This window comes from Branchiostoma lanceolatum, chromosome 1 (assembly GCF_035083965.1).
Source record: "Branchiostoma lanceolatum isolate klBraLanc5 chromosome 1, klBraLanc5.hap2, whole genome shotgun sequence".
Taxonomy (NCBI): domain Eukaryota; kingdom Metazoa; phylum Chordata; class Leptocardii; order Amphioxiformes; family Branchiostomatidae; genus Branchiostoma; species Branchiostoma lanceolatum.
Window position 1 is genome coordinate 29,672,046 of NC_089722.1, and position 14,056 is coordinate 29,686,101.

The 14,056-nt window shown below is 41.3% G+C and overlaps 1 protein-coding gene and 1 non-coding gene across 2 annotated transcripts; both read right to left on the bottom strand.

Annotated features, from left to right (window-relative positions):
- Nucleotides 1-249: 249 nt before the first annotated feature.
- On the bottom strand, nucleotides 250-329 carry Trnal-uag (transfer RNA leucine (anticodon UAG)). The gene has a single exon. It is a non-coding gene; the product is annotated as a tRNA-Leu (tRNA).
- Nucleotides 330-2,480: 2,151 nt separating this feature from the next.
- Nucleotides 2,481-10,263, bottom strand: LOC136428085 (QRFP-like peptide). Its single transcript, XM_066417369.1, has 2 exons — nucleotides 9,999-10,263; nucleotides 2,481-3,154 (listed from the first exon to the last, which is right to left on the bottom strand). Exon 2 carries the CDS (start codon nucleotides 3,135-3,137, stop codon nucleotides 2,748-2,750), a length of 390 nt encoding a protein of 129 aa, XP_066273466.1. The 5' UTR covers nucleotides 3,138-3,154; nucleotides 9,999-10,263; the 3' UTR covers nucleotides 2,481-2,747.
- Between the last annotated feature and the right edge of the window lie 3,793 nt (nucleotides 10,264-14,056).

The following is a 14,056-nucleotide window of genomic DNA, read 5'->3' on the forward strand; positions in this document are numbered from 1 at the left end:
ATTCAGCCATTTGATGAAATTAGCTGAAAACGTCTCTTCCTCTTCGCACTGTGGTATGATGAGGATATCTCTACTACATAACGACGCACTTCTTTTCGTATGATATTATTTGAATATCAATATATCAGCTCATGTGGAAAATCTTTCTTCCGACTTAAATATCATTACCAGATTAAGCTTACAATAAATAGTGGTATAAAGATCAGTGGTTATAAATCATCCTTCAATAGAAAGAAAAATAAAACATAATGGCAGCGGTGGGATTCGAACCCACGCCCTTTCGGACTGGTGCCTAAAACCAGCGCCTTAGACCGCTCGGCCACGCTACCTCACATAGCTACACTTCCTCCCAGCCTGCTTGTGATTCATCGCGTTCTGTGCGTTTAGCTGTATTCCTGATTACCCCTGCTTTAGTTGACCTTGACCCGAAATGACCTCTCCATCTCTGCGCGCGCGTGGGCGAGGCCTGGAACAACCCAATCCTTTTACTCCTGCGCAAAGCGTACGTGAGCCACTCAAATGGCTGGATTGTAAAACGCATTTTCAAACAGACATCAGATGATGGCTATGCGCTCATTCATAATTGCGTAACACGCCAGGTATTCTACCTATTTCCGTTATCTATTTCTGCAGTAGGACTATTAGAATACGTGTGCGCTTTGTCGATGATACCTCAATGGCTTTCTATCCGGTGATTTCTCTCCTATGTGTGTTTCTTACAAAAGCGGTTTTCCCCTAATCATCTAGACTCAATTCAACAGGTAACGCCTTCTGCAACTCAAACAGGTGCACAGTCGCCTTCAATCGTCTGCACATCCTCTCATCCTATTTCACGCACTCTAGGTGTCACTCTGAATCAATACCAACGCGCCTGTTATAGGCAGCTATTCAGAAATTATACGTAAAATCTTAAGCTTAGTTGCTAGTAAACCTTAAAAGGATTTCCGATTCTATGTTCTTGCTATAGCGGATTGTATTTTTGTTGTAACAGCGGCAGGTCATTTGAAGAAATGCGCCATCGATTGTAGTAAATTGAATAAAACACTGAATAGAAGCAAAGGAATACTACATGAGATATCTAAACGTCTATGATCTCGGTGTGTTCATTGAACAATAACAGAGTTGCGATTGCTGATTTGCCCTGGGGAGGCTCTGCGTAAATCCGGGCGCGGGGCAGACTGAGGATTAACCATCATCAAACGATGATGTATTCGTCACCATGGCAACCCTCCGGGGGAGTAGCTGACATTTGCATACCCACGTAAGCTGCGTCTCGGATTTGACAGGCAGTACGTCAGTGTTAGCGTGGGTTTTCATTGGCCACCTGTTGATTTTGAAAGGTACTGTCACAAAGGACTTTGTTGAAGAAATTTGTGTTGGTGGGCGTACGTGGGTGGTCTTATATCGAACACGACAATGTTAACTGGTACATCTTTTAACGGCTTAGAGTCACGGACTATCGGTAGGGCCGGTTAGAAGTAAGCGATCCAGATGGTTGCGATGTTTTCGATTCGCGACTTGTTAGAACAACTTCTAAGTATGCAATGGCCTCTGTATTTGCGTAATAACATGCGGGTCTCAAGCCTTTAGACTGACGGAAATTATGAAACCCACGTGGTATGAACAGATGGATGTAAAATAGATTTTTCTTGCCTGGCCTTGTCACCCGAGGGACACGAGAAATAGACATGAGATGACATTGAATTGCTCATGACTAAACAGCTAACAGGTACTACAATGTAACAAAGCGCCCTCTGACACCTATCGCTAGAACCACGCCAGCTATCTCCAGCAGTGGCTTCATCCTACTACAATCTTGTCTTTCTCGTTTGTTGCTGACAAGCGGACAGAAACTGAGAGACTTTATTTGTGTCCGAGGATCTTTTGTTATGTTGTTATCTCGACGTTCTAAAACATCGTTCATGTATTTAACACTTGGAGGACATGTAAAATCTTCATCAGACCAAGATGAGTTTGTATCTAACCCATGCGCAATTGCTGATAATCTCAGATATGAGGCTAAGCAGTAAAGAAAAAGAGGAAGATGACGCTGTGCCTTGACTCAGGCTCATCTACGTATACAGGCACGATGCTTTGAGTTCTGCAAACTCTGATTATAGATCTAACAATAATTAAAGTATTTTGTTAGTTTTTGTTTCATCCCGTAATATATACGTTATAGTAAGTTCGTTATGATTCACAATATGGATTCTGATACTGCTTTCAATATTTGTTACCTACGTGTACAGATCGTAACTGGTCATCATCATAGTTGTGTTATCTAAAATCTACTACAGTCCCATCAGTGTATGTTTTCATTTTCATTGTGGAGTCAGCTGGACTGTTTGTGGACGTGTAGGCTCTGAGTTTACAGCTTGTGAAATTATTCCCTGCATATCTACTTACTGCGAACGAACATCTTACTTCACTATTGTTAAACCAGACAAAGGTAGAGTTCAATAACAGTCTCAGACAAGGTACATTTTGCAACTGAAATATTTATTTGCATTTATGCTCTTTGTTTCCCTTTAATCTGCCGATGATAGACGTAGCGTACATAGATATTGTTTCTTTGCCATGACCGATTGTTGAGAGAGTGCTAGCAAAGAAAGACATTTCTATTTGTTGCTGCTCTTGAAGATTGCAGTGATTATTCCATGTAACAAGGTGGTGTCATTGACGAATACTTCACAAATACTCTACAATCTACCGTCCGGATTCATCGAATGGTTGTCGCTTACACTTCTTTACCCTGACGTTAGACGACGCGATTCCCTTTTCCCGAACCTAAACGTGAAGCCCCCCTTCTCCCGTGGTCGGCTCTTCAGCTGCTGGGCGAGTTGCTGCAGCATCGCCGATCTCTTTTCCGCCGCGGAGAACCCTCCTTCGGCCTGTTGGTCGGACAGGTAGATACCGCCTTCGTCGTCGAACCCAGGAGTGACGTTTTCACCGTTTCCTGTTGATGTGACGGACGGTGCCTGGTCGCCCCCGTCCCGCCTGAAGTAGCTGCCGTACTGTCGGTAGTACGGGGATGTCCGCCAGCTCTTCTCACGGAACTTGTAGGCGTCGGAGTGCGTCAGGACCAGGACCAGGAGCCCGATGACGCAGAAGCTCCACCGCGGGACTCGCACACCCATTGTGTAAGCGTGGTAACCTGCAGAGAGAGATTGACACTCAATTACAATTTACAATTGTGATAAATCTATTTCCTCAAATATAGATTGCAAGTCCTTAATTGCAGGCTGACAAAAATACGACGACGCATGGTGTTGACTGGATGGGGCAAATGCTCCACTTATGTTCGCTCTACAAAGAATGAACGGTCGTGGCAATATCTTGAAGACTATGGTATCTTTACGAAAAAAGGTATTATCTATCGCTCAAAATCAAACAGTTTGTCCCATAGCCACTACATGTAAGTGATTGGTTTGCCTTCAGTTCCCAACCTGGAATAGCAAACTGGTTTGGAAATCTTACTCCTCGTACAACAAAACTCTATACATGAAAAGCACAAATGCCTTTCTTCAGTTGACTCGCATATCTGTTTCAAGTTATTTCATTCACTGACATTTGTTTTTATCTTACTTTGTAAAATTTACATGTGAAAGTGTGACCTTCAAGTGAGCATCAGTAAAAGACGTCGGCTTGGACTTTGCGGCCTTTTTGTTCACTCGAAAATCTCAAAATCGATGCAGCTGTCATTAAGGGACTTTGAATGCACGTCTCTTGACAATGCAGGCGGATCAAACGTACGCGTGCCCGGGGACTGTGACTAGTCCCTCTGCGCACACGGCCTTGGAACTGTTTGTATGCACCTACAGTCAATTTGGCCTTCGGTACGTTCCCAACAGCATTCGTCATCCTGGTATCATAGCTGACCCTGAACTCAGGTGTGCATAGTTTTGTGTATCGCTGTATGAAAGAGAATGTCATGAGCTTTCGTTTACTGATCGATCACTACCACGGGTTATTATGGCTGGAAAATTTAAGCTCAAAATGGTCCAAAATTGCTGCCGAAATGTTACAAGAAGCTACCCACAGACGTCAGCCGTGCTAAGGTCCAAATAGCAAAGACTTTAAAATCATAACGGAACGTTGACCCGTGACTGCTATCTCCAGTAGCTCAGTGATGAGGGTGTGGATATGGACATTTTCTAAATCTTAAGATGGTCCAAAATTGGTGCCGAAATGTTACAAGAAGCTACCCGCAGATGTCAGCCGTGCTAAGGTCCAAAGACTTAGAAATTATCACGGAACATTGACCCGTGACAGCTCAGTGATTAGGGAGGAGGGCGTAAATGGTCATCAGCGCCAGTTCAATCATATCGCGGCCATCACGCGCGCATCAGCCGACAGGACGCCTCACCGTGAAGGACAGGACTCTGTTATCTGCGGACCACACCTGGGACACGTGGAGAGTAAGGGGTTAGACTAGGTTTAATTTCCATTCTTCCGATAAGCACGAAGGCAGAGCAAATGCCTGATATGTTATCAGGCACAATAGAGTTAATAGCCAGTAGGTTTTAAGTGGTTTCGTAACTTCCATTCTTTCGATAAGTTCGAAAGCTGCGCAAAACTCTTGTATCTACCTTGTATGTTATCAAGCATAATGTAGGTAATAGCTAGTACGATTTAAGTGGTCAGAGGCAGACATAGGCCTCATTACTACTTCTATTCTTTTGATAAATACGATAACTGAGAATCGAAAAAAACCTCTTGTATCTACCTTGTATGTTATCAGTTACATGTATAAGATAGTTACTAGCTATAGCCAGTACGTTTCAAGTCGTTATATTCTATAACTTCCATTCTTTCGATGAGTAGGAAAGTTTAGGAAAACCCTCGCATCTACCTTGTATGTTATTAGTCATAGGAGAGTTAATAGCCAGAACGTTATAAGTGGCCAGACCTAGGCCCAATTGCAACTTCTATTCTTTCGATAAGTACAAAGCTGAGCAAAACCCTCGTATCTGCCTTGTATATTATCAGGCACAGTGGAGTTGATAGCCTGTACGATTTAAGTGGTTTCGTAACTTCCATTCTTTCGATAAGTACGAAAAACCCTCGTATCTGCCTTGTACGTTATCAGTTATAAGAGAGTTGATAGCCAGTACGTTTTAAGTGGCCAGACTAATAGGTCCAATTTCCATTCTTTCGATAAGTACGGACGTTTTGCACCCCCCCCCCCTACCTATCTTTTATGTTATCAGGCATAATGGAGTAAATAACCAGTACGTTTTAAGTGGCTTATTTCACTTTTACCAACACTACCATTGGCTTTAGCCCCGGACGCACATGTCTCCACAATAGCCTCCAGAATAAAAAATGGAACCGAATCAGAAGATGACAGCAATGGGATCATACATAATAACACTGAGTTGGGACATGGCAACGATGATCACAAACTGTACTCCATGGCCAGCTAACTCCTCTGATATGTTATCTGTCTATTTAGAGAAATTCTACTATTTTCCAGCGACCTGTGGGGCCCTGGTAGAGGCTATAACATGGCAGCAAGCAGAACTCGACGGCAATTAGAACACGGTAGGAATTAGAACATGGTCATGACAGCAATTAGAACATGACAGCAATTAGAACATGACACCTATAGGAACACGACAGAACATGAAATCGATCATGATAATTAGTGATAGTGGATTAGAAAAGTGTTCGTCTTGACATTTGTCATTGAACCAGAAAAAAATGATACCATACAAGCCATATCAACGACATTTGAGATAGTCACCACACATAAATAAACTAATTTTCAGCTTTGATTGGCTCGGAACGAAGTAAAAATATTGCTTGCCATATCCCGTCTTATATTTACATATGTAAGTGGGTTTATGGTACAATATGACATTAAGTCATGCATATCTGATATCTTCTTCGGCTTTGATAAAATGTTCTGGTTTTGCGACCAGCTCTTCTGTGAGGGAAAATTATCCGAAACTACTCCAGTAGACTAGTTTATTATTCCACCAAACGGGTTTAAAGCTGCTGGTAGCCCAAGGGGCTAAATTGTACAGCTTTGTCGGTACACAGGTTTTGAATACACTTTGTTAAACAAAACTCTACAGAAACAAGAATTAAAAATGATACGACCACCATTATTTCCGTATTTAAATACATTGTAGATCTAAATCTTAATCCTTACACTAACACGTTAAAGCACCAGAGCTTTATGATGAAAAGTATTACACAAGCTTGGCCATGCATGAACTGCAAGCATAAATCATAAACACTCAGATTGGCTTCTCTCAAAGTCGGCTTAAAACCCCATTTTCTCACCACCCTACAAGAAAAGGGGTCTTTCATGTTCTGATGAAAAATTCTGCATCAATGGATACAAAGAGACGCTTGCTCCGCCAGGCCCATTGATACACCGGCTCTAATTAAATGACACAGTAAATGAGATTGGATTCTTTCTTCACTTAATAAGCACCTCCGTTTGTCGGGAACTTAGAAACACACTTTTTACTGATGATATTAAGCCTTTAATTGCTTCTTTGAATGCAGTGGTAACGGAAGCGGCTTTCAACTCCTCTCCATACTACACCTTTGAAACAACATTTTAGCTTTGTAGATTATAGAAAACCGCTCGTTCACGTTTTTTCAATGTCCGCGACAGGAAACTATGAAGACCTCGATGTGATCAGTCACAAGACGTGTTGAATAACGTCTCATTTATAGGTAGGTAGGTATGATTTCCTAGCCTGAAGTCCAGCCTTGTAATTAGTTTTGGTTCGCTCCCACCATCGCTTCCTGGGCCAATAGCCTTGTTAGCTTTGGTCCGCTTCCAACGCCCCAGGGTAGGGACGTTGGGGGCGGAACAAAGCTAACAAGGCTGAACTCCAGGCTAATGATTTCCGCCATTACCTCCACGAAGGAGGTTTACCTCCTATGGGGGAACTTTTACGACTGATTGTGTCTGTGTGTTCGCAGCTATACCTCAAGATCCCTTTGATGCATTTGTATGTACTTTGTCATGTCTTCTGCTAGTATGGGCGAAATGATGATGTTGATTTGGGGCATCGCAGCAGTATTTCTAGATAATGTAATATTACAGGATGACACCCCCCCATGTTGAAGTACAATCCACAACTGGGGCCAGTAAGCTGGGGCCAATTACCTAAACTCCAAGCAGAGGTTAGGCTCCGGCTTGCTACATTGCCTTATCATAGTTAATACTGCTAACTGTTACAATAAATAACTATCTGGACATGGAAAAAGCGTTTAAAGAAAGTGTTATCCCTGGTAAAAAGAGTATCAAACACTGAGGGCCACACCACACGCACCATTAAGGTTTGTGTCCTATGGACTCTTGTTTTTCTTTGGCTTTGCCATTGCATTATAAGTTTGATTAAAACCGCAAATTCTATACGATAAAAAGAATTCCCAAACTGTGTCCTCAAAGACAGCCTCTTTCGACTTCAGTAGAATCCCAAGTCGGTACCCTCTTTTGGCATCTGCCTCTACAGCGGAATAGTGGCCGACGAGGCCGATACCTAGGCTAGTCTCTATACGAGCGGTGTTGGCTATACTATAGCTCATACGTTCAAACGTATGAACAACGGATTTCAATAAGAAATGTAATATGGTGGAGGCCACTCAATAGCTTCTCAAGCTTCCACATAAGTCATGAGTATCAGTCTATATCCTCATATTTCGATTTAACTTAAGTTTCAGGACAGCTTTTGATCATTTCAGTTCAGTCGTCCACAATGAAGCTCGTTTAGCTTTTTTTGTCCTTCGTGACAGATTTTGGGTCACCATTTTCGAACCCAACGTCGACCCGCCAAATCAATATTGGGGAGAGAAGGGCGACCTATGTCTATCACCTGTAACGTTACCCATAGCAAATTTAAACCCTTGCAGCGATGTCTCTAGATCTATGTTTGATCAATACCGCCACATTTTACATGTTTTGTGAAGCTCCTCGCTAGACTTGAGCAGCTGTAGTAAGGAGATAATGATTATCTCATCTTACGAACACTACCGACCCCGGTATCTAACCAGTCTGGGTGGAATAAAGCCCGACAAATTAGAACACTTGCAGTCTGCGCTAATGGAGTCCATGGGGAAACGTCCTGTCTGGAGAGTTTGGGAGAGCGGTGCTGTGGAAGGAGGTTGAGTAAAAAAATGCACCATGAAATCTAAAAGACATCTAATGTTCAGTCACTTACTCGTTCACTCACTCACTCACTCGTTCAGTCAGTCAGTCACCACTCGTTCACTCGTTCATTCGTTCACTCAGTCACTCAGTCACTCAGTCACTCAATCACTCACTCACTCACTCACTCACTCACACACACACACACACACACACACACACACACACACACTTCAATCCATCCATCACTTACTCAATTACTCCCTCACTTCTCCCGTCGAACTAGCTGGGAACCTACCCATGGCTGTCTCTTCGTTTCTTTCTTTCTTCAATGTCTAATGTTAGAATTATATAAGTTTGGTTGTTGTGCAGAAAAGAGACGTAAGGCCCCTGCTAAAGCTAAGAACTAACGGGCACAGTTTACTCTTACTTGTTTGCATCTATTTGTTCCGTACTGTGTGGAGAATGTCTGTTAAGTCACCTTGTCAATGACTATTAACTATTGCTTGCTCTTAGTTCACCCTAATCCACAAGAACGTTTGTGTGACTCAAGAGAAGGTAATTACTAAGATTACTAAGCCATATTTCAATAACAACTTCCATATGATTTTGATACGGTAAGAAAGAAAAAATCTCGCTTATTCATCATTCAGCGCCTGATTATCAAATATTCCGTCTACATTTTTTAATGACCTGAAAAAAAAAACCTTCTGCAGTTACAGCTTTCATCCCGGTCCTGTCCTACATGCTGTCATTTTGCATTCAGACAACTAGATTTATAGTCGACTTTCATCCTTGCTGTCTCATTGTAAAAATAATGGGAAAATGATTTGTGTACGTTTTTGAATATCGGTTTCCAAGCCCTCGTAGATTCTAATTCAGCCACATGAAAAGATCTTTAAGATCTGCTCTTGCTGTATTGATTTCAGATCAAAGCAAAATTTTCACAGTCCGACAGAAAATGTTGAAGATTGTGAGTTGAAGACGAAGATCTTTCAAACAGCGAGTCGTGTTTTCGTCTTGATGTTCAACCGCATCATCATGCGGACCCGTTAAGCCGATTTTCTGGGGCAGGGCTCATTTTGATGTGACATCTCTTGTTTAGAAGTCAGAGAAACAATTTAACGGTTGGTTGCCTCTGCGCGACAATGTAATGAGTCTAGCTATAACCAAAAGCGTGTTCTCCCTATAAGGACACGCACAATGATGGAAACAATTTTGTACACAATTTTGTACCGTAAATAGGGAGAGTAGGTAATGGAATATGCACATCTACGCTGCACTAACCATTTTAAAAATCTGGTAGCGATTCCAATGCACAAAAATTATTGATATATCGGCAAAATGAAAGAAAAACGTGATAAGACGTTTAGAAATTAGCCTGTTCTTCGGACGTACGGAAGTAATATTAACATGAAAAGAACTCGTCAAAACCTTTAGACAGATGATTATGTATATATAAAGAAAAAGGAGGCACCATACGTAAGTGACATGAAAAGTGAAAATCTATACATCATGGAGCTCACTAATGTAGTGAGGAAAATTGCAGAAGAATCATTTTCAGCCGCACCTACAATGTAACTAGGGATAGAGTTGATCTTTTTACCGAGTAATATTGATATCTTTGGAGAGAGAACGATATATAGACGCAATCTAAAGAGGGGTTTGTTGAAAACGGAATTAATTTTCAAAGAAAAAACCGTGACTAACCTTTCTCTGGCCTTCCCCTAAAATGCTGTTGAACTATAAACTCAAATTCACACACAAGCGCTCTTCAGTTTAGAAAAATAACGCTCTTTGCATAACACTCACATCGAATTATTCAGCGTGTTTGTGCAATTGCTACTAAGGAAAACAAGAAACAATTATTCCATAGAATACATACCTGCTGGTTATCTCAGATACGTGGAAACCGCAAGTCCTTCTTAAACGAGCGAATCAAAGGCAATGAGACGACGACGGCCTTGCCTGGGGTTTTAACTGCGCTCTAGAACCTCGTTCGCTCGTCGGCGCAGTCTCCCGTCTTGTAGTACTTAATTCAGCGGGTGGGCGGATCCTGTAACGATGCTGACAGAGAGAGATGGACCCCCGGAGAGGTCTAGTTACCTGTTCATGTGAGGTACCGGAGATGAGGGTACTGGATTCGTGTTTGGATGAATGGATGCAATACGCAACTCGTCACGAGGAAATGATAGCGTTATTTGTGGATGGTGTTGCTGGCTTCAGAAAAACTCCCCACGCAAGACCATATCATACATAGAAAACAGGTCATGCCATAACAATTTATGAATGTCAAAAAATCGAAATGTGAACAAGAGGGATGAAAAGGATATAGACTGGTGCGGAAAGGTTTAGATTCTCAAGATTGCTAACTTGAAGATTACATAATAATGGTTAATTGATCATAAATTACCCGTGCTATTGAAGCCAGTGCTGGATTGCTGCAGGGTGTACAATCATTATAATACAGAACAGATACATGTTTGTCCACACTTGAACTTTTTTGGAACTGTCGCAAGGGTCTGGGCGGCTGCCATTCGGCGCCAGCAGGTGACCTCGATACGACCTTCCCCAACCGAAGTCAGGTACCCATTCACACCTGGGTGGAGTGAGGAAAGTCGTGTAAAGTGCCTTTCCCAAGGGCACAACATCGGGGCATATCGGGGTTTCGAACCCGGGACCTCTTGGTTCTGGGCGAAACACTCTAATTAAAAGCAGATCTATCGGTGGAAAGGCGATATCAAAAGGACCAACCTATTCCGAGTTTAATAGGCACTTGTAGAATAATTGCTCGTTCTTTTTTGATCGAATTTCTAGTTCACTTTCTTTCTGCTCAATATATGGTACTCTACACGGTCAATAACCTGACGAGGCGTCAGTAAAAAAAAACCAGATTAAGTAGCTTCTTCTCTGGATGTACTTAAGTACTTCGGCATTTGCTGTTTTTGCTAGGAATAGCATACACGCCCATTTAAGGACGTACTCTTACAGGCATAAAAGGACACATGGATTAAAGTGGGTTTAAAGCGACTTTATTTTCGCTGAGGACATTTTGTATTGACCTCGACGGTATTACAGTTGTTCTTTTTTCTAATCTCTTTTGAGATTGACGACAAACCCTAGCTCGCTATCCAACCATTCTCAAGGAAACATGGATAAAAGTGGGTTTAACGCGATTGCTTTGACTTATAGACAGTTTATACTTTAATAGGTTAACTTCATCGACCTCACAGGTATGACGGTTGTTTTTCTCTTCTCCGATGAGCATGGCTAGCCTCTATAGCAGGGCCTTTTTTGCGGGGGGGGGGGTGGAGTCGCTGATGAGTTCTTTTTCTACTGGGTCGTTTGTGCAGTCGTTTGTGCAGCCAGCCGGTAGAAAAAGATGTCATCAGCGAAAGCCCCCCAAAAGGCACAGAGAGCCTTCTATGGAGATCATGGCGATAAATCCTGAAGTTGTGTTACGAAGCAGTCAACCTTTTCAGTTACGAAGTAGTAGTAGAGTTGTAGGGTGTGTTGCTTTTAACAAAACCCTAGAGCATGGTGCCAAATCCTGAAGTTGTGTTACGAAGCAGTAAACCTTTTAAGTTACGAATCAGTGGTAGAGATGTAGGGTGTGTTGCTTTGAACAAAAAGCCATTAGGGTAGTCAAACACCAAGGGGCGTACCATGTATGCTCGAAGGGGAGGGGCTGTGTACACCCACCTGTTTGCCTGTGAACAGTCCCTGTACAGTAATTGAAAAGCGACCACAATGAAGATGATATCAAGCGTGCGTATTATATTGCGAACGGTTGTCGGTATCTTTTTTTTTCCTTATTGGCTCCTATATAAATTTGATCCTTTCATTTTCTTCAACCACTGACAAGACTCGATTAGCCATCGGCTACGTCTTTAAGGAGCGAGAGACTCGTAAAAAAACTTGTTAACTGTCTTTACACGCCAGAACGGTTATCAAAGCAGAATACCCCTCCAGCAGTAAATTCATTAGACCAGTTAAATGAGTTTTGCTTTATAGTATTACATAACGCTTATGCGTTGAACCACATAATTTATAGACATTATTTTTTTCAATTTCCTTTTTGAGTTTTTCTTGATGCGTTATCTGTACAGTTGAGATTTTAAAAATAGGCTTTCAAGAAAGCAGATAGGAATAAAGTTATAATGAACGACCCAAGCTTGTGGATTAGAGTTCGGTCGGACTTCTGAGGAAAAGTATAGTCGAACAGCCGACCATTCGATACGCTCAGGGCTTGCAGCTGCAGTACTAGTGTTATAATAACTTTATTGCAAGTTCTTGCCCAAAGGCTAATTGCAGACAAACACGTATATGGAGATACATGGAAATCGAAATAGTTATCTAATCTACTGTGAAAGTTCTATGTTAACTGTGGTTGACAATGGTTGGGTTTGACTTCTTTTTTGAAGACAGTGGAAAATAAAGTGACCCACGTTTTGAATCATATGTGGGTTGGTTGATTTTACTAGAAAGATGGATTTTTGTAAATCATTCAAATGGAGAAAGCTATGAGAATTTATGGAAGCTATTTTCCATAATTCGTTTCTTTGGGCGTCATAGAGAGAACATTGGCAAATTAAATGCATTTCATTTTTCACTGCGTTCATTGTACGAATCTTACACATTCTCTCGTGAGCAGGTGGCTTTTGTATATCTACCCTTTTCTATTTCTGGTGGGTGTGCGCTTATTCGTATCTTACACACAGCTGACCATTGGTCAAAATCTTTGTTGGAGAGATATTTTACCATTGAGTATTCTGTTTTGACGTTTCTATAAATAGATAATTTATCAACTTGAAGAAAGCTTTGAATGCATACGTCGGTCAGCCTTTTTCTTAACAATGAACATATATGCTGTATGTCTAGATTGAGTTATAACCATGATGAACTTGATATATTATGTATCAAAACTAAAGTTCCAAATTTGAAGCGAAAGAAACCTCACCATAAAGTATTTGAATCGTATCTCTGCCAGTCAACATCATATTCATTTTTGCCTGGCATTATTAATCATCTGTGACTGTTTGAAATTGCTACTTATGACGGCACCCTGGATATAATCCTGGTTGTGTTTCCGAGAATTCCCTCCTTGTAGTGCCTAACGTGGGATGGGATCATGGCGTCTTACAATAATCCTGCCACGTTAATCATCTGAAAAAGTGAACGAAGGCAGGTCAAAATCTCCAGTTTTTTAGTTAAAATGCTGTAAGGTCATACTTCATATTGATGACATCGTCTGGGCACCCCAAAACTGATGCGAGCGTAAGGAAAAATGAAAGTTGGGCAAAGAAAAAAGGTGCCTTCGATATGAAAGTTTATTGCAAGTTCTTGCCCGTATAGGCTAATTGCAAATACATTTAACATGAAAAGAAAGGACAGACAGTGAACAATATAATATTCGACAACTCTAGATCTAGTTTGACTACTGACACTAAATTCTAACTTGTTGTGTTCGCCTTATGAAACCTAAGTGGTCAGTAAAACGGTCAAGATATTCTTGAACAATTTACGGTACATATTTGCTCTTTTTTCAGATCCTTTGTACTGTATGGTCGCAAACTTGTTTTTGCAACGTGGTGGACAAAAAATGATGCGCGCGATGATATCATCCATATAATCATGTCAGTGTGGCCTATGATGAAATATAATATCCTGTCAAAGGCGTAAACTTTTTTTGGAATCCATCCGCGTATTACGCTTTTCATATTAACTGTTATCTGACTAATGACATGACTATGGGTATTCATTAAAAGTTTGGTCATATACAACGTATGCAGAAGGGGAAATTTGATACAGTAGATAGAATAAGATAATAAATCAAGTTAGATTTAATATATCACATTATATTTGATTGTATCACCACTCGTTTACTATTTGTCATTGTCCTGAATAACTAAATGTGTACCTTTGCCAATTCTTATTAGCCAA